The 25,616-nt window shown below is 42.3% G+C and overlaps 1 protein-coding gene across 3 annotated transcripts in view; it reads left to right on the forward strand.

Moving 5' to 3' along the window:
• The window catches only part of LOC140303956 (calcium-dependent secretion activator 1), a 628,956-nt gene that overhangs the window by 81,905 nt on the left and 521,435 nt on the right, over window positions 1-25,616 (forward strand). For all 3 annotated transcript variants that reach the window (XR_011915223.1, XM_072382952.1, XM_072382951.1), the window contains exon 7: window positions 16,048-16,114. Coding sequence is in view for 2 of the 3 variants with exons in the window: in XM_072382952.1 (XP_072239053.1) it covers window positions 16,048-16,114 (67 nt within the window). In the remaining variant the exon portion in view is untranslated. The remainder of the gene's footprint in view (window positions 1-16,047; window positions 16,115-25,616) is intronic.

Here is a 25,616-nt window from a genome sequence, read left to right on the forward strand (position 1 = left end):
TTTGATTAATTATTAGTTATTATTATTATTATTTATTACCTCGTCTGAGCAGACGGAGAGGCCATGTTCTACGTCCGACTCTGTCGTTTTAACTTTTTCCATGTCGGCCCGCAGAGCGGCGGTATTGTTAGCGATACCCATCTTGAGTGCTCGTAGCTCCAACTTAATTGTATCAAACTCAGCAGTGAGCGTATTCTTCAGCTCCGATTGGAAAATACCACTTATCCCTGATGTAAGTGAAGAGAGTATCTCAGTTTTCATGTCCATCATATTTTTTTCAGCAGACTCGGATGTGTTGCTAACACTGGGTGTGTCAGCACCTGTCTTGCTAGCAGCGATGTAGCTGTACTTACGCAAGTTAGGCTTACTCAAGAAGAATGTGGGAGAAAAAGGATGAGAATCCGTCCGAATATATAAGGTGGTGCTTTAAATAATTTTCTGGTATTTCACTGTTGATGTAAGGCGCAAAAAGGAAGTTAAAATCACGTTTCAGCAGAGTTCTCCCAACTCACGATCTACTCCATTAGCTGTTCAACCGGAAGGCCTCGCATTTGCTAATATCTAAGAAAAATAATAATTGTTGCTTTAGTTTGAATACAGATAAACTCTGAAATCCACCCCCATATTGAAGTGCTTCAGTCATGATTCTCCTAAACTCATTGTGCTATGATACTGTACTGGAAAAGTCTGAGTGCATGCACTAACAATTTGATAACAAACCAAGTGCTCTCCAAGATGCTCCCTGCATTCATGGTCAAAGTTGCATGTTATTTGGAAATTTCTTCTTTCATCGGAGAGGATGGGGATGTGGACTTGCCCTGTCATCCACTGGAGCACATATGGCACTGCAAGAAGCTCTGTGTCCCAAGCTTCACTGCCTGGTTCCCCATCTGTGACGAATATATTTTTGAGACAACATTAATTAAACGGTTTCAACTCAGTATTGACAATATCCAAGAACATTTGCATTTTTTTGTCCATAACAAGATGGACAAGATAACAAATTTATGCTATACAGCATGTCATACCTGACATTTCGATCTCCTGCAAGAAATCTTGTAGGAAGTTGATAATCTTTCTCTCTGTTCTCTCCGTGGATGTCCCCTTCTCATTCAAATGTGGCTGGCAGTTCACCATTATGAATGCAGAACAAAAACAATGTAAGAAAAAAAAAAATTACAAGTAAGATCTTCCCAGGAACAAACAGGGAACGGCAGGATTTGTAGCTATCTGGTCTACCAGGCCATACAGTTCCATCCCCCTCCACAGCTGCTGCAGCATTTGAATTAATCTTGAGATAGAAAGTAGGACAATTGCTCTTTAAAGAAAAGTAAATATGAAATACAGATATGAAGTATATACATAAGTATATATATCTGTGTTTGTAAAATTCTCCATGCTCAAACGGGTGATGCTGCTTCAGGTGATGAAAAAGACTAGTCTTTGTCGAAACGTGCTCGACATAATTTGCAGTGCACACTATTATGTTTTGTATCGGAATTCAAAAAACAAAAATGTCTCCACACCACCAAACTTTTCGGGCCCTTCTTATCAACAATGTCACCCCTTATGCCTTGGGCTGTGTCTTCTGTTGTTTCCTCCAAAAGAGCACTCATTTTCTTTTTTTATACGGCTGCAGCAGCACAAACAAAACACGCCACGATTAGCTACTGGCATGGCTCTATTCCAGCCATTTTTATTTTTGATTTTAGTCACGTGACACGGTGGAACTCTCGTTGTCATTGGCTGTGGACGAACGTAGTCTATCAAAAAGTATATCGACCATGTTTCATATATCTTTTGAAAAATAACTTTTCTTCGATAGCTATTGTTAAATCGCCCAGCCCTAGTTTCAGATAAAAACAAAACAGTTAATTTACTCGTCAAAAACTCCTTCCTGAGTGCACCTGTGTCAATGCCTGCCTCTCCAATGAAAACGACCTTCAGTTCACTAGTAGGGGATGTGTTTTTTTTCCCTCTTCCATTGCAGAATGCCTCTTTCTTGAAGGTCTTCTTGAGTCACGCACAGTTTGAATTCTGTTGTAGTGTCAAGTTGGTGTTCAAGGAAGACAATACGTTCTCCACACTAAAGGAGAACAGAAGAAATATAAAACAGTCCCAAATACACATGTGCAATTTGTATACTGTACATTTAATATAAGGTGTGGTGTAGGGATGTAACGGTAAATCACCGTGAAATTTTACGCGATTAAGATTACCGTTTGTGTTTGAATGAATCTCATTATTTCGGGATATGTAATAACAGCCTCATCCAAGTCTTTCGAGTGACTCGCGTGCATATGTAGCTTGTAACATAGACATCGACAATAAAAGCATGGAGGAAAGCGATGACAGCATGCAGGACATTTTCCACCTCACTAAAAGGACGAAATCTGAGGTGTTGGCATATTTTATTTTTTTTAAGAATGCAGAGGGACAACTGGTGGAAGACATTTATCCTGTCTGCAGAACATGCAAGAAAAAAGTTGCTGCGAAAGGCAGTAACACTGCAAATCAACTGGCCCATCTCTGTGAGCATCATCCACAGCTTTACAACCAATGACCCAAACCCAAAGATCCCATTCTGCTATCGGCTTTGTGTGCTCCACTGAACAGAGCCGACACAATGTAAGGTGGCGTAAAATAATGTAAACATGTTCATTAACGTTAGGAAGAAAATATGGTAATATTTATAATAGCGACTTAAAAACGTGAGTTGATATTGACAACGAGTTACATAATAAACTCTCTCTCTCTCTCTCTCTCTCTCTCTCTCTCTCTGCCAGTTGCTTGCCCTTTTAATGTGAAAACTTCATTTTGATAAGATTTTGGCTTCTAATGTTTTAGTATGACAAGAAAATCACAAGATTTTGTGAAATTATTTCAATGTATGTTTTTTGCAATTGAGAATATTGTGATAATATCGTTAACCGTGATAATTTGGTCACTATAATCGAGATATCAACATTTCCATATCATTACATCCCGAGTGGGGTGTGAGTGTGTGATGGTTAATACATACCTGATCGGTTTGAACACTGGAGTTGTAGTTGGACTATTGTCATACGGTGCATAAATCACTGGACATTCAAAACTGTTGAAATAATCTGATTTTAAACAGACATTGCACAGACATTGTACAAATAGAACAGAACATATGTGGATATCAATCTATGAAAAACATTTATTGCTGGTCATTTTTATTATTTGTCTATTTACAAAGAACAGAACAAAGCAGATTCCCTGTCTCCACATAGGCTAGCATGGACTGATCTCATCATTTCTAAATTCTTTGGTGCAGATTGGACACACCACCTGCAATTTGAAAGAAAGAAGAAGCAGCTTTTCCAAAGTAGACTAAAGGGATCTTGTATTATAATTATGTGCTACATTTACCTGACACTTTTTCTCTACAACAAATAAGTCATCAGAGGACTGTAAATTTAAAAAGAAAGTTATTTTGTTATTATATTTTCCTTCATGTTCTTAAGGCAATTTCACACAAAACCATTTGCCCTCATCACATCACCAGTCTCATCAGAGGACTGTTTTCCTTCATATGTCTTAATGCACTGCAAGCATCTGCAAGGGCATCACTTCATTACACTACTAACACATCTTCTTTAGCATTTATAAAAAGTGCTGTGAGTCAGGAGGCGGTACTATATAAAAAGTGGCTTTGCCACCTGCTGACAAAGCTCAGAAAGCTTTCACAGCATGTTCCTTAGCTTCTCGGGGAACAACAGTGAGTTTTCGCTGACCACTGCCTCCTTTATTGAAAAAACAAAAACAGAAAAAAAACAGAAAGAAAACAACAAAACATATGGTCAGTCTGTCGTCACAACATTTACAGCAGGTAAACAAAGCACTGTAAGGAATTACAGATAAATGGGGTGCCATAATCAGTTGATATTCAATACAAACCTGTTGATTTATGTATGAGCCATCCTCTCTTAATTTTTGGAAACGTGTCAGCCAGGAGTCTTGAAATCTTGGTTACAGTAGTAAAGAAAGAGAGACCAAGAGAAAAGCATTGGCTTTAGCACATAACTTGCGAATAAGTGTAATAACTACCTATAAAGTCAAACAACTTGATTGACAACTGTACCTCTGTGCGGTCAACATTTTCTGGAAAGGTCACTGTTTGTCTTCCCATGCATGCCTTTTCTATTTTCTATTTCGTCCTCACTTGAGGATTTTTGGTAACGCTTCCAGGACACCGTAGATGTTGGCTCAGGAGCCAATCAAAATGTATGTTGCACAGTGCTCTGATTGGTTGTTTTTTTGACACACTTGAGTGCGACCAGAGTGTCGAGGTTGAGAGGGAGGAGGAGGGGGAGAGGGAGCGACGAGGGTGCCGTGAACTGCTTGCGCAATTTGTTAATTCAAAGTAAACACAAGAAACTCTAATACTGACTAATACCTAATAAAGAAACTCCTGATCCTTATAATCCCTATATAGACCAGTGAGCAGTGCTGACCAACATGTCATTGGCGTCATCAGGTGGGAACCTCCTTTCATCAGTGTTTCATCTAGTTGGGCCCTCCAGGAGGCTAGACAGTGAACACTGGCGTACCAGATTAATTGCCCTAATGCCAACCATCACTGCTCCTCACACCACAGCAACCATCTTTTCTTCCACAACCACAAGCTACCCCAGACTCTCACCAACCGCACACCAGTCATAGCGGGGTGGGGATACATACTTTTTCTCTTTCGACCCCCTATCCTGGTTCGGGTGGGGGGGTAATGAAAGTATAGAGGGTTCCAGAGGTAGAGGCAGGACAAGACACACTAGCAGATTAAGCAGACAAACTCACCTAAACAGTCCTACAATCACTAAAAATGCCAAGAAAAACAAGGCTATACAGGACAACTCACCTAAAATGACCACCTGATTTCAAAAGGCTCACATGGGCCACACCCTCCACTTAAATACATCCTGGATTTCTTCCTTGCTTCTTCCAAGAGTCTGTTTACCCTAAGTGCTCCCCCTGCTGAGTTCCCAGCTACTATTGCTTCTTCCAATCCAAATCCACTGACTGGCCCTTACTGCCTATTCTGACATTTCCATCACTATTTTCCTCACACTCTGTCCACTTACACCCAACTCCCTCAACAATAAGACAACAGACTTTGCAACAAATCCTCTACATCCTACTTCCACTGGACAGATCCTAACTTTCCATCCTCGCTGTTCTGCTTCTGCCCTTAACTCTACATACCTAACACTACACTAAAAGGCCCAATATCCAGAGAGATCCAACAGTTTACATGTACATGTATACAGTCTACGTATCTGCCACATATCCGAAATGTTTCCGGGGATACACGGGAAGATCTAATCTGTAACAGATCGTAGTGTAGGATATCCTCTGTATACACATCTATAGCAAATCCTAGTATAGGATATTCTCCAGATACATATCTGTGACAGATCCTAGTATTGGATATCTTCCGGATACGCATCTGTGACAGATCACAGTATTGGACATCTTCCGGATACAAATCTGTGATAGATCATAGTATTGGATATCTTCTGTATACACATCATACATCAATATTTTATCAATATAAATCCTTTAAACAACTTCTGTCCCGCTCATAAATACCTAACATTCAATCATTTTTAGGATTTTAACCGTTTGAATGACAGTTTAATTTTTTTATATTAATTTTTTACTAAAAACGCAAAAAACAAACATTTTTCTTTCTAAGCTTCTTGCCAAATTCAATATTTGTTGTTGTTGAGAAAGTGAAAATAACCCATCCGTGGGTGAAACCTGTTGCCTAGTAGCCTCGGTTGGGCCATCGCAAAGCAATCACAGTATTCAGGGGCTGTGAATGGGCGGTCACTCCCCTCTCTGAAAACACTTGTTGGTTAATTCTCGGTGGGCGGTCTCAGCCTGGTGCAATTAGCCAACACATGAACGTTGTGTCCAATTGTGCGCACAACATAAAGTAAGGGGTGGCGCCTGACGCGTCAACCATTCTCGTGTGAAGACATTCTCAGGTAAAGACTAGCGTGTCTACCTGCGCGTGTCCACCGAGCACAGACACCTCTCCTACTTGCCTCATCCATGTCTCTCTGGCCTCACCACCTGCTTTAAAATGTGCCTCAATCCCATTCCTGTTGTCTCCGGCTCGCATAAAAGGTTTCACACAACCAAACGCCACCGCAACCTTAACAACCTCCGCTCTCTAAAGCCCACTTCACTCTGTGACACACCCTTGTTTGTGGGGTTGTGGAATTGCCAATCAGCGGTAAACAAAGCAGATTTCATTATGGCTTATGCCAACCACCTGTCTCTTAACATCCTGGCTCTCACTGAAACCTGGATTAATCCTGAAAACACAGCTACTCCGGCTGCACTTTCAACCAACCACTCATTCTCCCATACCTCTCGTACATCTGGGAGAGGTGGTGGAATGGGCATGCTCATTTCCAACAAATGGAAATACACCCAACTGCTACCTGATGCTAAATACAATACCTTTGAATACCACACCATCTTGGTAACTGCACTGATCAAAATCTATATGACTGTCAAATATCGCCCACCAGGACAACTCGGTGACTTTCTAAATGAACTCGACGCCTTGCTCTCTTCTATCCCAGACCATGACTGTCCCATAATGGTCCTTGGTGACATGAACATCCACCTTGACAGTCCTAACTCTTCTGATTTTCTGACACTAATGCACTCGTTTGAGCTACAACTGCTCAGCAGTCCTCCGAGCCATAAAGCTGGCAAAGGGCTAGATCTAGTTTTCTCAAGAAACTGTGCCACAGAGGCCCTATCTGTCACACCTCTGCATTTCTCTGACCACTATTTCATTCAGTTCAGAGTGAGTCTCCCGAGAAGACCATCTGCTTCTACCCCTATGGTTTCCTTTCTGCCGCAATCTCCGCAACCTGTCGCCCACCCGCTTCTCCTCCGTTGTTGCCTCCGCTCTTCCAACCTCCAGCACATTCTCCTCCCTTCAGGTTAATGATGCCACAGAGTCCCTTTGCTCTACACTGAGCTTATCTCTAGATGTAGATCTCCCTCCATCTCATGTGGACAATTATCGGCCAGTCTCTCTCCTCCCGTTTCTGTCTGAAACCATTGAAAGGGTGGTCTTTAAGCAGGTCACCGATTACCTCTCACATAACAACCTCCTTGACCCAAACCAATCTGGGTTTAAAAGTGGACATTCCACCGAAACGGCTCTGTTGGCTGTGACAGGAGCCTTAAAAGAAGCCAGAGCGACAGCTAAGTTCTCTGTACTTATCCTGCTCAACTTATCAGCTGCATTTGACACTGTCATCCACAGTATCCTTTTGTCCATACTCTCTAGCATGGGCATCACAGGGAGAGCACACTCCTGGTTCATCATACCTCACTGGTCGGTCTTTCAAAGTATCCTGGCTTGGTCACACTTCTGCAGCGCACCACCTCGCCACAGGGGTCCCCCAAGGCTCAATACTGGGACCTCTTCTCTTTGCCATATACACCAACTCACTGGGACAGATCATCCGATCACATGACTTCTCATACCAATGTTATGCTGATGATACCCAGCTCTATCTGTTATTCCCACCTGACGACCACACGGTTTCAGCACAAATCTCAGACTGACTCTCTGACATATCAACATGGATGAAAGCCCATCACCTCCAACTTAACCTCCCAAAAACTGAACTGCTTGTCTTCACAGCCAAACCACCCATACACCACAGCATCTGCATCCAAACTGAATCCCTATCTCTTGCTCCATCGAAGGTTGCTAGAAACTTGGGTGTCATGATTGATGACCAACTAACCTTCAAAGATCACGTTACCTCGGTTGCTCGTCCATGCCGCTTTGCATTACTAAACATAAGAAAGATCAGACCATACCTAACCCAACATGCCACCCAACTCCTGGTGCAGGCCATGGTCATCTCCCGCCTTGACTACTGCAATGCTCTCCTAACTGGTCTCCCAGCCTGTACTATGAAACCTCTGCAGATGGTCGAGAATGCGGTGGCGCGTCTGGTCTTCGATCAGCCTAAAAGAACACACGTCACCCCTCTGTTCATTGAACTCCACTGGCTACCCTTAGCCGCCCACATCAAATTCAAGTCACTGATGTTAGCCTACAAAGTGCTTAATGGAACGGCTCCCATCTACTTGAATGCTCTTGCAAAGGCTTATGTCACAACTCGGTCCCTCCGGTCATCCTAGGATTGTCGTCTAGCAGTGCCTACACCACGGCTAAGACAATCCAAACTCTTTTCATGTGTCATCCCACGATGGTGGAATGACCTACCGAGCACTACCAGAATAGGGGCGTCCCTGTCTATCTTCAAGAAACTCTTGAAAACCCAGCTCTCCAGAGAGCATCTCCTACCCTAGCACTTACCTTGTACTTACCTACCCCCTCTATCTTTGCACTTTATCTTTCTGCACTTCCTTCTATGCCTGCACCCTATCTTTACTCTGTCACCTCTGACAGAGTCGGACTAGTGGGTTCCTTCTTTGTAGTTTATTGTTAGCTTTTTATATAGCTTGTTATATCTTCATTTGTAAGTCGCTTTGGATAAAAGCGTCTGCTAAATACATAAACATAAACAAACATTTTCTATAAGATAAATATCATACATATTGGGCTTTGGTGGTAACGAGAGTCTTGGATATGTCAAAGATTAGCAACAAAATTGATTTGATATCATTAGTATATTTTTATGTACTACAAACTGAACAAGTTTGTAGTCGAGGTTTGAAAGATTCTGGACCCAACATCCCCCACCAGTCCCAGCAAACGAGTCCATCCACTCCCCCAGCACTACAGGAGAAGGGCCTCTTTGAAGCTGCTCACCTCTAACGATACCAGCACCCCCACCACACCAATACCTCTTTCTGTCCTGTCTCTTTTATTGTGTTTGCTCACCCCGAGACAAACTTACTTACCACTACCACTGGGCAATAGTGGCAAAGACCCATTCTGATTTTGAAATTGCTGAAATTTGTCAGAGATGCTGAATAAAGATAAGAAAATAACTAGCCAGTCAACTTCCAAATCATAAGCTTTAGTTATTAGAATATTGAAAATATGGCTGGTTATGGATATGGTTATTTTTCAGAGAAACAACAAATCTTATTCTAAAATCATAAAAAAGGGGGGGGGGGGGGGGGATTTCAGTAATGTTTCATCAATCAGTAATGTTTTATGCTAAACATATCCATGTCCCTAAATGCATTTCAGTTATGACACTGGAACAACAATGCTTACAGTTTCCTCCCTACTTCTTGAAAACCTCCCTTTAGTCTTGGTATAGATACAATGATTCTTTTCAGTGGGAGGTATTTTGCATTGGAAAATAGTTCAAAACCTACTTCCCAAACAGAACATGAATCACTTTAACTGTAATAATATCTATCACCGTGTGGTTTGAACCATTTAACCTCAGCCACAGTATGCTCAGCTTTAACTGTCTCACCATCCTTTTTCAAAAAGACTATGACCTGAAGCATTCTGGAAATCAACGCTGGTAAGGATTTAGTTTCCAAATTAATGACAGGTTCTCCAGTTTTCTCGTCATTTCTAAGTCACCTTGCAAGTACACATGACTTTTGCTCTGTACTCTCCTGTTGATAGTAATTTCCCTCCTAGTTTGGATCTGTCGAACCTGATGGCGTTGTGTACGTAGTCATTTTCTGTAAAGTCTTAGAAGGAGACATTAGAAGGAGTGCATCACTTTCTTCATAAGAAATATGGCTTCGGTGTAAAGGTGGAAGCAGAGTCTCCAATGTATCATCTAATGTGAAGTCATGCTGAATATCAACACTGTCTGACAGAATTTTAAGTCTATTTAACTGGTCCATATTTAGTATGTAGCTGCATGCTTTCTTTTTGGAGAACTGAAAATGTTCTTGAAGCTGTCTTGGTACACATTTATGTTTCTGAAATACCTGCCAATCTAGCAACCACTAACACATCATAATGAGTTCTACATGTCGTTTTTTGTATGGTAGTCACCTAAAATCCCATTGGCCCTTTCAAAAGAAAATCACCAAAATGAATGAACCGGGCCATAGTCTATGAGACATGATTTTAGGTGTATCACTCCATATTTTTGCTCAAAAATATTACAGAAAAGTTTGAGACATCTGTGTGCATCATCCAGCTGACTTGATGATATAATCCGAAAATAAAGTATCCTTGCAGCAGAGACAAAACACTGCCAGATATTATAATTTGCTTCATAGAGAAGACCTTTAAGGGTATACAAAGGAGCCACTGATCACATTGAAAACCTGAGCAGTAAACCTTCTTATCAATGGTTCTTGGAAATTCTTTTACATTTAGAATATCCCATTTTTGCCATGTGGCCTAGAAACCCTCTGGTCTTGCGAGATGCTGGAATATCACTTGACAAACACAGTAGAGCAGCTCTGTATTATTGCTTTCCTAAAGCAGAAGATTCTAGCAAGTAAACCCCCTTCCACATGTCATAAACGTCACTGACAAGAGGTCCCAAGTAGGGTTTAATATGCCCTTTAGGCTCACGCGGGCCAGAAATGATTCCTGCAATGATAATATCCTCTTGCTTAAATCTCTCCTCACGAGACAGATTCATTACAGCTTGGTACTTAACAACTACAGAATCTTTAACCTTGTCATAGGGCTGAAACCAGTCAACATTAAGCATGAGACCCAGATTATGTGCTTCAGAAAGGAATGGCTTGCCATCATAAGGCTGAAAGTCTTTCCAAACCTTTCCATCATACATGTCAGCATAAACATTGTCACACATTTCTTGTTCTCTCCACTTCTCACAGGCTTCATTAAAACCTGGCCTATGTGCTGCAAACTCTTTGTAACATTTCTGTAGTAAAAGCTACGTTTAGAATATAAATTTCTTTTTTTCCAATGACTGTTTTCAAAAGTGCCATATTCCTTATGATGACACGTTTTTGTATGTTTTGGACAATTTTTTTTATTTTCCAACATTACTACATCTTGCAGATTTTTCTCTCAAGTCTCATCCATCGTTTACAATAATTGTTGCCTCCTCAAGTGTATATACTTTGTTACAAACTGGGCATGCCACATAGTGTATGGAGTCATCTATTTTGAGTGAAAGTATCTTTCTGATCATATACATGGTTGAAGGAATTCTTTCAGCCAAATGTTTCAATATATCAAGTCTCGGAGGACATAGACAAGACTATAAAATTTCTGAAGAAATTTTGATGGGTGCCAAGCCGCTGCCCATCGAGACAGAGAGGCAGTGCTGTGCTGAGAGAGCTGCTAGTTGCCAGTCAAGCATTAGATATTTCAAATCCAGTGTGAAATATGAGATTCTGGCTTGTTATGGTGAAACCTGCCACAGAAGGAAGGCCTGAGCCAGAGAGACACAGAGGAGGACAGGCTGTGCCCCTTGAGAACAAACAGCTTTTTGAATGGATTCATAAGTCACAGTAAAAAAAAAAGAACTTTTTAATGAGAGAAAGGTCTGCTGAAGACAGTTATGTAATTTATAACGAGGTCGTGTGTAGAATACAGGTTTTATGGCAGTTTGAACACAAAGCCCTAACCATCAGTGTAAAGGAGAGAAGGAGGGCCTGTTTATAATGGAAATGTATGATGTGATATCTAAGAGACATGTCATGTTATTTTGTATTTTTGCACAGATAACACAGGCTGGAATAAAGCTGTTACAATAGGCCAGCCATGTTATTATTATTATTACTATTAGAAGAGGGCAGCCATGTTGGCTCTTGCCTCACAGTGAGGGGCTCTGTTGAGAATAATGGAAAACATATGAGTCAGTGCGCGCTATCGCGTGCATTTGTCTCGTGAACAGCTGGCATGAACCCGTTATCACAGCTGATGTGTTGAGAATAATGGAAAACATATGAGTCAGTGCGCCCTATCGCACGCATTTGTCTCTTGAGCAGCTGGCATGAACCTGTTATAACAGTTTAACCATGTTGGCTGCCCTGCTCCTGCCCTGCTGCTGCCCGCTGAGAGACAGAGGCTATCATGTTATATCGTAGTAGGAGCACAGATAAAAATGGCTGGTATAATGCTGTTACAACAGGCCAGCCATGTTGGCTCTGCCCTCATCAGCCATCTTGGCTCTGCCTTCATCAGCCATCTTGGCTCTGGCTTCATCAGCTGTGATAGAACAGGGCAGCCTTCTTGGGTGTGTCATCATTAGTTGCTATGGGCAACAGCTGTGACTGCCAACTGTCAACTGTCAAATCTTCACCTCACTTTGTCCCCTTAATATCACAGGGTTTTCATTTTGAGGCACAAGTCTGGAACAAACAGTCGCTGTTTGACAAGTAGAAGTCGTATCCGAATAATCCTTTCACCATGAGCGCCAGAAGGGATGGGGGAAGCCAGAGGTGTCATTTTTATTCTGCTCCTGTGTGTGGCTCCTTTTTAATGGCAGTTTTAAAATGAGTTTTCACACTGATTTCATGGCTCTGCCGTTTAATAAAGGGATAGAATGTTCCCTCTCTGCGCTCAGAGGTGATTTGTGAGACATCTGTGAGGCTGAGCTCAATGAGAGTCACATTGGGTGAAAGAGAACTAAAATACCTACGTTTTGATGTCACATTAGTCCAGATCAGGCAGATATTTTGGACGTGAGATGTATTTGTTCGAGAAAGTTTTTTAAAAATCTTTAGATTTGGAGTTAGAGTGTGAGAGGCATGAGATGAGCTCCTCTGGCCACCTAAAACGTAAACTGCCGTTGTGTCAAAGCTGTATAATCTATCAACAAGCCCTTTACCACAGTTAAAGCTGAGTCTTTCCTGTCAATTCAATTCAATTCAATCCAATTTTATTTATATAGTGCCAGATTACAACAATTGTCATCTCAAGGCACTTAAGTAATATAGTCCAATTCAAGCCAATTGGAATTCAATTCATTGTAATCATAATTCAATTAATCCATATAGAGCCAATTCAAAAATTAATATCCTAGCTGAGGAAACCAATAGATTGCACCGAAACTTGTCTTCAGTCCATTCTCCTGTCCTAAGTGTGCCTGTGGCGACTGTGGAAAGGAACGACTCCCTTTTAACAGGAAGTAATTTTAAAAGCAGGACCTTAACTTATACTAGAGTATTCTACAATTAGGTGTTACTGCTATCACTGTAGTGAACACATACCCCAATCCTGGTAGAGTTTTCTGAGATGCACCTTTCTAAAAGAGAATGTTTTGCTCCCCTCTTGTGGCTGCCATTTGTTACAACACAGAGATGTTCCAGTGCAGCAAAATATTACATTTATTGATGTCATAAATGTCCATGTCTTATTAACTTTGTGCAGGATTTAAATCAAGCCTATTTGACTTTATGTCATTAGGCTTTAAGAATAATATTTTATGTGGTCAGGAAATATTAGGTGATAATGTTTGAGTGACTCGAGCAGAAAAACCTCCATAGAGAAAAGTGCCATTGTGCAATACATTTATAGTTATATACGGCCCTTATGATATATCAAAACATAGGTAAGACAAATTCAGCTTACAAAGGAAAGGCACACACTTCTTTCTCAATCAATCTCAATTGAATAAAACTTTATTAACAAAGTTTTGCAGCTGAATTATTATTAAAGATATGCTATTGTTATAGATAGATAATAAAAAAATGTATAAATAAGCTGACAAACATTTTCACGGAAAAAAGCTCAGTAGAAAATCTTGAGCAGATGCAAACAAAGACACTATGTCCAGAGCTACTGCAACACGCTGCCTGCCACTAGGGAGGCACCGTTCTTTTAATTCTTTCTCTGTTCAACTTTTGCTGGAAAGATATCTTTTACTTCAGCTAACTTTTACAATGGGTTTCTTTTGGAAAGCATTATAATTAAAAAAACAAAACAAAAAAACAACCTCCTGCCGACCTGTGGGCCTTAAACAACTATCGTCACACAGATGTTGACAGTGTGGAGATGCTTGTGTAGTTTTACCAAGACTGTGCTTAAAAACTAGAAACAATAAAAACAGTAGTTTGCTTGAGCAAATACTGCAGTCCTTTAACTGTGCACATCCTAATGTTGTTGTAATATTACCAAAATCCCTGTGGAAAAACTTGCAGAATAAGCATTAACTTTTTTAAAAACTATAACAAACCAAAAGTGAGCAGGTCGGTGTAACAAAAAATCTGTTCATGTCAGTGAAAATGATGTGTTATTTAATTTGAGTGCACTGTAGCTGCAGTTGTTTGATTCCGTAATTCCATCCTGTTATATTGTGCAGATAAATTAAATCACCAAACAACATTAGCAAGATTCATTTGAAATATATTTAGGATTAAATTTTGTAAAGAAGGATGAAGTAAAGGTGCACTGTGCATCGTTATATACAGTGATTGCATAAGCCCTCTGTGACAGTCTGCAGTGTTGTTAACTGAGGCAGAAAAGCCAACCCGAGTAATGTCACAGTATGTTATGCACAGTGAAGCACACACAATTCATTTATCAAAGCTCTGCTCTTCTGTCACTGTGAGGAATTGTCTCTTCTCATTGCCTACACATGCTCTCTTTTGGGAACTTAGAAGAGGCTGCTGTAAGGCTCTGTAAGGTGTGCACAGACTCTGTCACATTCTTTGTCCAGAAAACAGGCAGGACCTTCACATGCCACCTTGTGGATGCTGATTTATTTAGAAAAATGAAAGGAAAACAGTTTGTGGAGGGGCCAGGGGGAATGGCAGACTTAGACTGGCTAAGATAAACTGAGGCTACTGTTGACCACCACAATGTCTAGTTAGTTAGCCATCACCAGTTTATCAGTTTGCATATGAGAGTCCTCTTCACCACCTTTGAAGGTATCTCCCACTTTGGACTTCCAACCCATCATCTGCACAGATAGTCTTTTACACTATTCCAGCCACCAGGTTATGACATTTTATGTGTTCCGAACCTGTCTACACCCCACTACTGTGTGATGGACTGTCTTTGAAGCTTCTTTGCACAGCCTGTTCCTGGTGTAGTAGACAGGACCTTCTCTTGCTCTTGTGCTCAGAGCCTGTTCTTAAGCTGCCATTAGTACCTCCATTCTGTCTTTCAGACCAGCCTTTTCCAACCACTGATAGATAGGGCTTTGAGATATCGGTTACCTTCTCAGCCTGTCTGTGGTACATGCTGTGGAGGGGCTAATCTTTCTGTGGTGGTTCCTTGTCTTTCTTCACTGGGTTACAGCTGCCTTTGGCACTTACTTTGTAGTTAATCACTGGGTGCCATCATCTTGATTTATTCCTGAATTGTTTTCAATATGCTAATTTCTTTAGTTACATCTTGGGAAAATGCTGAAGATAGCACAGTTTGACAGGCGGGAAATAGTACTTTTGCACCAACAATGTATCAGCTGAAAACGTGACATATATTACCATAGTGTATAGTGTGTACTTAAAAATTTGAGAAACAGATCAGAATGTTATACATGTTCATATTTATCCAAAAGTTCAGCCTGGCTCTATTATGAACCTTTATTGTTCTGGTTTGTATTTGAACCAGGACATTTAAGCAACATGATAACCCATCCTTTGACATATTGTATAATTTTTATAATTTATGCACATGAAATTGTGGAATGATTTATATTTGAGGCTTTTAACCAGCCTCAAATAGAAGGCTGGTTAAATTCATAGAATTTTATGAATTCTGTGAATTATTGAATTCGTCATGCAGGCAGTTTTATTTAATTTTTTTTTCGAGGTAATGGTAAAAAAAATAAACCTGCAATCCAGTTAGACGTCTCAGTTTGAGGACTCTGGTGGTGTGTGCAAGTAAAACATGTGGTTAACAAACACACCTAAATGGAGCTGTGACAGTTATGATGTTAACTATGTCAACTAAAAGATTAACAATGTGTATATTAATCTGAGTTTTTCCAATTGTGATGTGTGTCTCATTGCAGTAATAGCATTTTACCAAAAGAGGTCAGTGAAGTCACTGCATCCAACTGATATGGCTGAGTCCATAAGAATCCAAAGAATAAAAGTGCAACAAAGAAATATTTGTAAAAGTCTTTTTACATTTCTTACTGTCTCTCTGCTCAGGTACCTTTGGGCCATTGGCAAAAATGTGTGGAAAAGATGGAAGAAGAGATTCTTTGTGTTGGTCCAGGTATGTACAGTATTATTGATTTAATTGTTTTTCATACATGAGACACATTATAATACTAAACACACACAAAGAAATCTCTTAATGTAATGTTTCAATTGTTTCAAGAGCAGCAGCCCCCCTAAGTCTTCAGTTTCCCATATGAAAAAAAGGCATTTCTGTTGAACTTGTAACCACATAAACTGTTACTACTTTTGTTAAAATAGCTCTAGATCACCTCATAATATCTAAAAGCACATATACAGGCCTGGTAACTGACGATTTTCATGACAAATGACCTAAATAAGTTTAGTCATTGTTAATCTGCAAATGGTTTTATCGTATTAAACATATAATCAAATAACTGACAATAAACTGTAAAGTCTCATCTTCTGCCTACAAAATACACATTTTGCAGAGATGAAACATGAATTTGTCAAATTGCCGATTGACTAAAAAAAATATTTCAGAATATTTTGATCATTTTTATTTAAGCTATATAAACTGAATATTTGTGGTTACTGACTTATTAATCAAAGACACCATCACTTGTACTCATATTTACATTATACCATAAGTGTGTTCTTGGCATTATTTGTAGATTAGCTTTTGTCGAAAACCTGGATTAAAATGTATATTTTATTATTTTGACTCCCTATCAAAGCAAATATTGGACCTTAAAAAAACTATTGCAAATTATAAACTTTTTTATTTTCCACTTTTTTGCATCCCAAATCTTAAATTTTGTCAGTGGTCAAAGAATAAGAATTTGCAATAAAGGTGTATTTACCATGGCAAGGAGATCAAAAACATATTCAATTTTTTGTTGTATAATGTCGTTCAGCCAAGTGCAGAGAGTCATAGAGTTGGATGCTTTAAAAACAAGGAACTATTTTTCTTTTCCAAACATTTCTGTCCATGTTTTAAGCTACCCTTTACCTCTTGTTTGTAGAGCAACAAAAGAGTGCACAATTCATTAAGAAAAATCAGAGTGTTTGTGAATGGTCTGGACAAGGTAAATAACGTGTTATTTTTTTTATTCTTGCACATCATATTTTTATACTGAAAAATAGAAAAAAATTAGCATGAGCTCAGTATATTTTCCCACTCAACAAAGAAGTGTAAGCAGCATACAAGTGTAAGCAGCTATATGGGTGCAATGTTTTCACCAACCACATGTTGTATGTGCAGCATAAAAGAAAGACAACCGAGGCTGTCAGATGAATGATGGAGAGGCTAAGCGGGGTGGGGTGGGGGGTGGGGGGGTGTGTTAAGGGATGGGCTGTTTGCAGCCATTTCCTGATAGCAATGAATTGGGAGGTGGGCGGCAAGCAGGAGGGAAGTGGGTGGGCCTGTCTCTTACGTGTTAGAGAGGACATGTCTCAGAGCTACAAGTTGACAAGGGATTGACAAAGTGGAGTGAACACTAGCTGGTCTTACACTTGCAGCTAGAAAAGCCTGAGTCCCGCCAACTTGAAATCTCACTTGCTCCCAGCTAAATAAATAGCAAGTGACAAATACTGGTCAACAGACTGCACATTCATGTGTGTGTGTTTGTTTCTATGTCTGTCTTTGAATGTGCATTATATTTGTCATGAGGAGTGGAGGTACTCTCTGTTTCTGGTGTTTGTGGTTGTACTAGTTGCTGCTGTTTTAGAGATGCTGCATTGCTGTGCTTTTTTTTTTGTACTCAAGACTGCATGCATTTTATTAATAGCTGGTTTTGTCCCAACACAGTTTTATTTGATTTGTTGACTACAATGATCCATTGGCATCTGCCATTTGTGCATTATAAGAGCCACTCGTCCATGCAATCATGCTCCATAATGGCTGTAAAGTGATGAAGGATTTGGGGTGAAAGCCATATCATATCTCATATGAGTGGAATTACTTTATTCAGTCCATTTTTGTCAAAGAGGAGTTTGTTGCACAGTTACACACGTTACATACCAGCAAGTATAAGAGATGCATCTCCAAATGACTGATTCCTTTTATTGTTATGATTATTATTATTGTTTACTGTTTTTTCTATATTTTTTTTAACTGGTCAGTGATACTAAGAATCCTGACATCATAGAATATTGACATCATAGCACTGATACAGAGTGACCTGATTCTTGCCTGAATGTTGAAATGAATTAAATTAATTTAATTTTTATACTTGACTTTAAATCAACATCCATCTATCAAACTGAAGAGTGCCTATGTATTGTGCCAACTACCACAACAAAATTAACATCACCATATTTCTAATTTTGTACATCTTATTTATTTATTTTTTTCCCCCTTGTCCTGTCCAGCATTATGGCAGCATAATTGTAATCTGAATACCATTTATGCCAAACAGATTTGCTTTGCCAAGGGAAGCTTTATGAATGCAAAGCTCCCCTTGATGCCCATCAACTGCTTATTTATTCATTTTTGTTAAAATATTTAACATATAATAGTGCTGAACCCGACCGGGGGACAGGGAAAGAGGAAGAGTAAAGAAGAAGAAACATAACAAAAATAGAAAGAAAAACCAGACAACCAGCTGCTACACCTGTAAAAACAAAACAGACTACAATCAATCTTATTCATCCATCCATCATCTGCCGCTTATCCGGGGGTCGGGTCGCGGGGGCAGCAGCTTGAGCAGAGAAACCCAGACGTCTCTGTCCCCAGCCACTTCCTCCAGCTCTTCCGGGGGGACCCCGAGGCGTTCCCAGGCCAGCCGAGAGACATAGTCTCTCCAACGTGTCCTGGGTCTCTCCCGGGGTCTCCTCCCAGTGGGACGTGCCCGGAACACCTCCCCAGGGAGGCGCCCAGGGGGCATCCTAACCAGATGCCCGAGCCACCTCATCTGACTCCTCTCAATGCGGAGGAGCAGCGGTTCTACTCCGAGCCCCTCCCGGATGACTGAGCTTCTCACCCTATCTCTAAGGGAGAGACCAGACACCCTGCGGAGGAAACCCATTTCGGCCGCTTGTATTCGCGATCTTGTTCTTTCGGTCACTACCCACAACTCGTGACCATAGGTGAGGATGGGAACGTAGATTGACCAGTAAGTAGAGAGCTTCGCCTTCTGGCTCAGCTCCCTCTTCACAACGACGGGTCGGTGCAGAGCCCGCAACACTGCAGACGCCGCACCGATCCGCCCGTCAATCTCCCGCTCCATTCGTCCCTCACTCGTGAACAAAACCCCGAGATACTTGAACTCCTCCACTTGGGGAAGGATCTCATTCCCGACCCGGAGAGAGCATTCCACCCTTTTCCGGCTGAGAACCATAGTCTCGGATTTGGAGGTGCTGATTCTCATCCCAGCCGCTTCACACTCGGCTGCGAATCGCTCCAGTGAGAGCTGAAGGTCACGGCCTGACGACGCTAACAGAACCACATCATCTGCAAAAAGCAGAGACCCGATTCTGAGGTCGCCAAATCGGACACCCTCAACGCCCTGGCTCCGCCTAGAAATTCTGTCCATAAAAGTTAGGAACAGAATCGGTGACAAAGGGCAGCCCTGACGGAGTCCAACTCTCACTGGAAACGTATCCGACTTACTGCCGGCAATGCGGACCAAACTCTGGCACCGGTCATACAGAGACCGAACGGCCCCTATCAAGGGGTCCGGCACTCCATATTCCTGGAGCACCCCCTACAGGACTCCACGAGGGACACGGTCAAACGCTTTCTCCAAGTCCACAAAACACATGTAGACTGGTTGGGCAAACTCCCATGCACCCTCCAGGATCCTGCCGAGGGTATAGAGCTGGTCCACTGTTCCACGGCCAGGACGAAAGCCACACTGCATCTCCTGAATCCGAGGCTCGATTATCCGACGGATCCTCCTTTCCAGTACCCCCGAATAGACCTTACCAGGGAGTCTGAGGAGTGTGATACCCCTATAGTTAGAATACACCCTCTGGGGGGGACCACCACCCCAATCTGCCAGTCCAGAGGCACTGTCCCCGATGTCCACGCGATGCTGCAGAGGCGTGTCAGCCAAGACAGCCCTACAACATCCAGAGCCTTGAGAAACTCAGGACGGACCTCATCCACCCCCGGGGCCTTGCCACCGAGGAGCTTTTTGACCACCTCGGCAACCTCAGCCCCAGAAATGGTAGGCCCCGTCTCTGAGCTCTCCGACTCTGCCTCCTCCGAGCACGTGTTGGTTGGATTGAGGAGTTCCTCGAAGTACTCCCCCCACCGACTCACAACATCCCTAGTTGAGGTCAGCAAAGCCCCGTCCCCACTGTAAACAGTATTGACTGTGAGCCGCTTCCCCCCCCTGAGACGCCGGATGGTGGACCAGAATCTCTTCGAGGCCGTCCGGAAATCGTTCTCCATGGTCTCACCGAACTCCTCCCAGGCCCGAGTTTTTGCCTCAGCAACCGCCGAAGCCGCGGCCCGTCTGGCCTGTCGGTACCTATCAGCTGCTTCCAGGGTCCCACTGGCCAAAAAGGCCCGATAGGACTCCTTCTTCAGCTTGACGGCTTCCCTCACCACTGGTGTCCACCAGCAGGTTCGAGGGTTGCCGCCACGACAGGCACCGACCACCTTACGGCCACAACTCCGATCAGCTGCCTCGGCAATGGAGTCACGGAACATGGCCCATTCAGACTCAATGTCCCCCACCTCCCCCGGGATATGGTTGAAGCTCTGCCGGAGGTGGGAGTTAAAGCTCCTTCTGACGGGGGATTCTGACAAACGCTCCCAGCAGACCCTCACAATACGTTTGGGCCTGCCAGGTCTGATCGGCATCCTCCCCCACCAGCGGAGCCAACTCACCACCAGGTGGTGATCAGTTGACAGCTCCGCCCCTCTCTTCACCCGAGTGTCCAGGACATATGGCCGCAAGTCCGATGATACAACCACAAAGTCGATCATCGAACTGCGGCCAAGGGTGTCCTGGTGCCAAGTGCACATATGGACACCCTTATGCCTGAACATGGTGTTCGTTATGGACAGCCCATGACTGGCACAGAAGTCCAACAACATAACACCACTCTGATTCAGATCGGGGGGGCCGTTCCTCCCAATCACACCCCTCCAGGTCTCTCTGTCATTGCCCACGTGAGCATTGAAGTCCCCCAGCAGAACGAGGGAGTCTCCGGTAGGAGCACTCTCCAGTGCCTCCCCCAGAGACTCCAAAAAGGGTGGGTACTCTGAACTGCTGTTTGGCGCATAGGCACAAACAACAGTCAGGACTCGTCCCCCCACCCGAAGGCGGAGGGAGGCTACCCTCTCGTTCACTGGGGTAAACCCCAATGTACTGGCACACAGCCGGGGGGCAATAAGTATGCCCACATCTGCTCTGCGCCTCTCACCACGGGCAACTCCAGAGTGGAAGAGAGTCCAACCCCTCTCAAGAGGACTGGTTCCAGAGCCCAAGCAGTGCGTCGAGGTGAGTCCGACTATATCTAGCCGGAACCACTCAGCCTCGCGCACCAGCTCCTTCCCCAACAGAGAGGTGACATTCCACGTCCCAAGAGCTAGCTTCAGTAGCCGAGGATCAGACCGCCAAGGCCTCCGCCTTCGGCTGCTACCCAGCTCACATAGCACCCGACCCCCTTGGCCCCTCCCACGGGTGGTGAGCCCGTCGGAAGGGAGACCCACGTCATCATATCGGGCTATGCCCGACCGAGCCCCATGGGCACAGGCCCGGCCACCAGGCACCCGCTGCCCATATCCTCTGTGTCCCATATCCAGGCAAGGGATCACGAGGTCCAAATTTTTTGTTCATCATAGGGAGTCTTTTGAGCTGTTCTTTGTCTGGTCCCTCATCTAGGATCTGTTTGCCTTGGGTGACCCTACCAGGGGCTTGAAGCCCCGGGCAACATAGCTCCCAGACTCATTGGGGCACGCAAACTCCCCCACCACGATAAGGTGACAGCTCAGGGGGGAACTGTCACCTTATTCATTTAGACAGTATACCATGATCTATTTGGTCATGATATGGATCAAAATAATGTTTGACTGTCAATAAGACGTTAAGTAAGTATATATATATATATATACAAAAATCTATCAATCTATCTATCTATCTGGCTCGTTCAAAGGAGATTGGTACAAAGGTGAGTTAGCCACTTCTTGACAAACAATCAGGTGTGGACTGGATGCACAAGGTTTGATTTGCGGGACATTGAGGGTGTGACTTTTTATAAACAAACTTCAGAAGAATGTCTCTGGAGGAAAGCCAAACCTTTTGACCAGGTGAATACTGAAGGACTCGGGTCGTCCGTGCATATTCTATCCAGGGTAGTTGAGAGCTCCGGGAGGAGGGATTGTTAGACACTACACAATGGAGGTGCTTACTCCAATTCCTGGTTGGGGCTTTCTACCTGTCCATTAGCTTGAGCACGGAATTCAGAGCTCCGGCACACCTTGGCCCCTAAAACTGTGCAAAAAGTCTTTCGTTCGACAAGTGAACTATGGTCCTCTGCCAGAGACTATTTTGACATAGATACCTCGTAACCTGAATAGACTTGAAGGTTGGCAGGTTCTGTAGCAGTAGGGAGCTTCTCCAAAGCGAGGAAATGTGTGGATCTAGAGAATCTGGTTATTATGGAAATTAATCCTTGGAAATTATTGTCTTCTCCTGTGAAGGAGGTAAACCATTAACAAAATCTAAAGCTATATGTGACAAAGGTCTACTTGGGATTGGTACGGGTTGCAGAGGGCCAGAGGGTTGTTGAGAATTACTTTTACTATGGGAACACACTGTACAGGCTGCTACATATTCTCTTTCATCCTTTTCCAATGAAGGCCGTCAGAGGTAATGTTTCAGGGAAAGGATGGTCCTGCTTTCTCCAGCATGGCCAGTAAACCTAGCTGCATGGACCTAATAGTGCATGGACCTAATAGAGCATCGACGAGCATGCAAAGGATGGCCATTGCCACGATCATCTTGTTAGCCACAATGGATAGTGTCCTCAATCTCCTAGGTTTTGTTTCCAATTTTGCAGATAGTAGGTAGGATGTTCTCGCTTCTGTAATTTAATTCCTAGGAAAGAACTGTTGTGAAACAGAATCAGGCTTGATGTTTCTAGAACCTGGACAGTAAGTAATGGAGAAATTAAATTGCCTGCCAAGAGTTTAATCTTTTGGCAGACTGCAGGTAATAGAGATTCTTATGGTCTGTCCATACCACAAAAGGTAATTTTTCACTAATGCTAGTTTTATGGCTAGCAGCTTGCGTTTCCCAAAGTCTGACGTATGCTAAGCTACGACTATGACGTCTTCTCTTCTCAACCAACAAAGAAACGAACGCTTTAAGAGCAAACACTCACATGGAGACTGGGTGCACAAGCTGGTCCTTAAGAGCTAATCAGCGATGAGGCTGATGAGCAACAAGGGTGACAGCTGGAGAGTTGGAACCAAGACTCCTCACTGGGAGGAGGATCCATAGCCTTCCCATCCCAACCTAGACTCATGAGAAGAAAAGCACCCAAAAGCAACCAATGGTGCAACACCATGATCTGTCTGTCTAAATATTTGATCGATGTATTCATATCCATGATACCTCAAGGGGCTGCAGAAGACCAGACGACGGTCAGTTGATGCTTTTGTTCCTGGCACAGATTTGGCAGGCAGTGACATAGTGCCTGGTGTCGAATTCCAGTGAGGGTCACCAGAAGTAGCGTAGTAGCGAAGTAGCATGAGAATAGTCCATTGGATGCCAGGAGACAGGCAAACTTGGAAGAGTGGGCCCACTGGATGACAGTTGAACGAGTGGTCACTGGAACATAACGACAATTGGGAAGACCGCAACCCGGATCAGGATCGGTGGTGAATCTTTGACGGATCTGGGTATCTACCTGCTTGGTTACCTTCCACTTGGCAGGTAGATGGCAGGAAGTTCACTGGATTCCTCTTAGAGGAAAACTGCAGGGATAATGCGTCCGGTTTAATGTTGCGAGAACCTGGACGATAGGAAATGGAAAAGGAAAAATGACCAAAAAATAGAGAGTAGTAGAAAGAAGCATCAGTTTATTAAACCCTACCCCTTCTCCACTTCGTGATTAATTTATTAGTTTACTTTCCTCTGTATCCCCATCACAAACACAACTAACTAAACATATTTACTGTGCTAACAATATAAATAAAAAAGTAAATAAACAATTAAATAAACAATATGTGAGGACTCTTGATTGATTTTAATCTAGAAGATACATACACACACCTCTGTCACACCCTAATGAAGTGCGGGCCCCGGTGCGGTCACAGAGTCAGGAGAACAAGAACTCTTAGTTCAAACAAAAGTTTATTGGCTAACAGAAAATCTCACACAGAGGAAAACCTGGCCTGGTGAGCAGGGAAGTCGGCCAGCAGGATCGGAACAAAAAACCAAGGTACTCCAAAAACTGAAAATAATCCACAAAACACTATGGGTCAGGAGCCAGGTTGTGAACCAAACAGGCATAACTAATACATTAACACACGAGCAAAGAAAGGCAGAGAAGAACAGATATTTAAACTAATGGGGCAATCAAGGGAAGATGGAACACAGGTGAGTTATGAACCAGGTGTCACAGCTGTGGCTGTGACAACCTCATGTCTCCTCTACATTGTATCTTTCAAAAATCATGTCTATATTTGTTTTTAAACTGGTTTCTTTAACATTGTTTCAGATCCATACAGACCCGTTCTATAGTCTTACTACAGTGTTTGTTATGCAGTATTTTTTTTAATCGTAGTTCAACATCTATGTATCTTAAAATTGAATTGTTCTCTTAAATCATACCTTCCCTCTCTTTCATGACACATTTTCTGAAAGTTACTTGATAATAAATTGTTCCTTTGTACAAAAATTGTGCTGTTTAGAATTCTACCATGTCATTCAATTTTATTATTTTAGAGTTTTTGAATAATGGATTGGTGTGTTCAAGATAACTGGTATTAAAAATTATTCTGATGAGTTTTTATATGTATTGCCATACAACTCTGTGTAGTAATTTAAGTAAGGTAATACCAGTGAACAGAACAGAATGGCGAGTAATTTGTTATCTAAAAAGTGCCTTGTTTTGGTCATAACAGAAATGCTTCTGGATATTTTAGTGGAGATGTGTTTAATGTGAGACTTCCAACAAATTTTGTCATTTATCATCAACCCCAGAAATTTTATTTCATGTACTCTTTCTATTCCAACCCCTTCTATCTGTACTTGTACTTAATGATTTATTCTTCTATTACCAAATATCATCATTTTTGTCTTTCTCATATTTAGTGATAGCTTATTCTTGTCAAACCATTATTTCATTTTGATGAATTCTTAAGTGATATTGTCCAAATGTTGCTGTAAATCTTCACCTGAACCAAATATGTTTGCATCATCAGCAAATAAGATTAATTTGAGTCTATGTAAATAATACATAGGTCACTGGTGTAAATGATGAATAGTTTATAGTATAGTATTATAGTCGTATTTCCTGGTTCTAGTCAGGACTCGAGCAGCAGCATTCTTACACCATGGCATTGTTTATTAACAAAGACTAAGCTGAAATGAAGAAGCATTGTGTTAGAACTAAGTTCACCCCACAATTCAGCA

Source organism: Leuresthes tenuis, unplaced genomic scaffold, assembly GCF_036924035.1.
Source record: "Leuresthes tenuis unplaced genomic scaffold, fLeuTen1.0.hap1 SCAF_3, whole genome shotgun sequence".
NCBI lineage: Eukaryota > Metazoa > Chordata > Actinopteri > Atheriniformes > Atherinopsidae > Leuresthes > Leuresthes tenuis.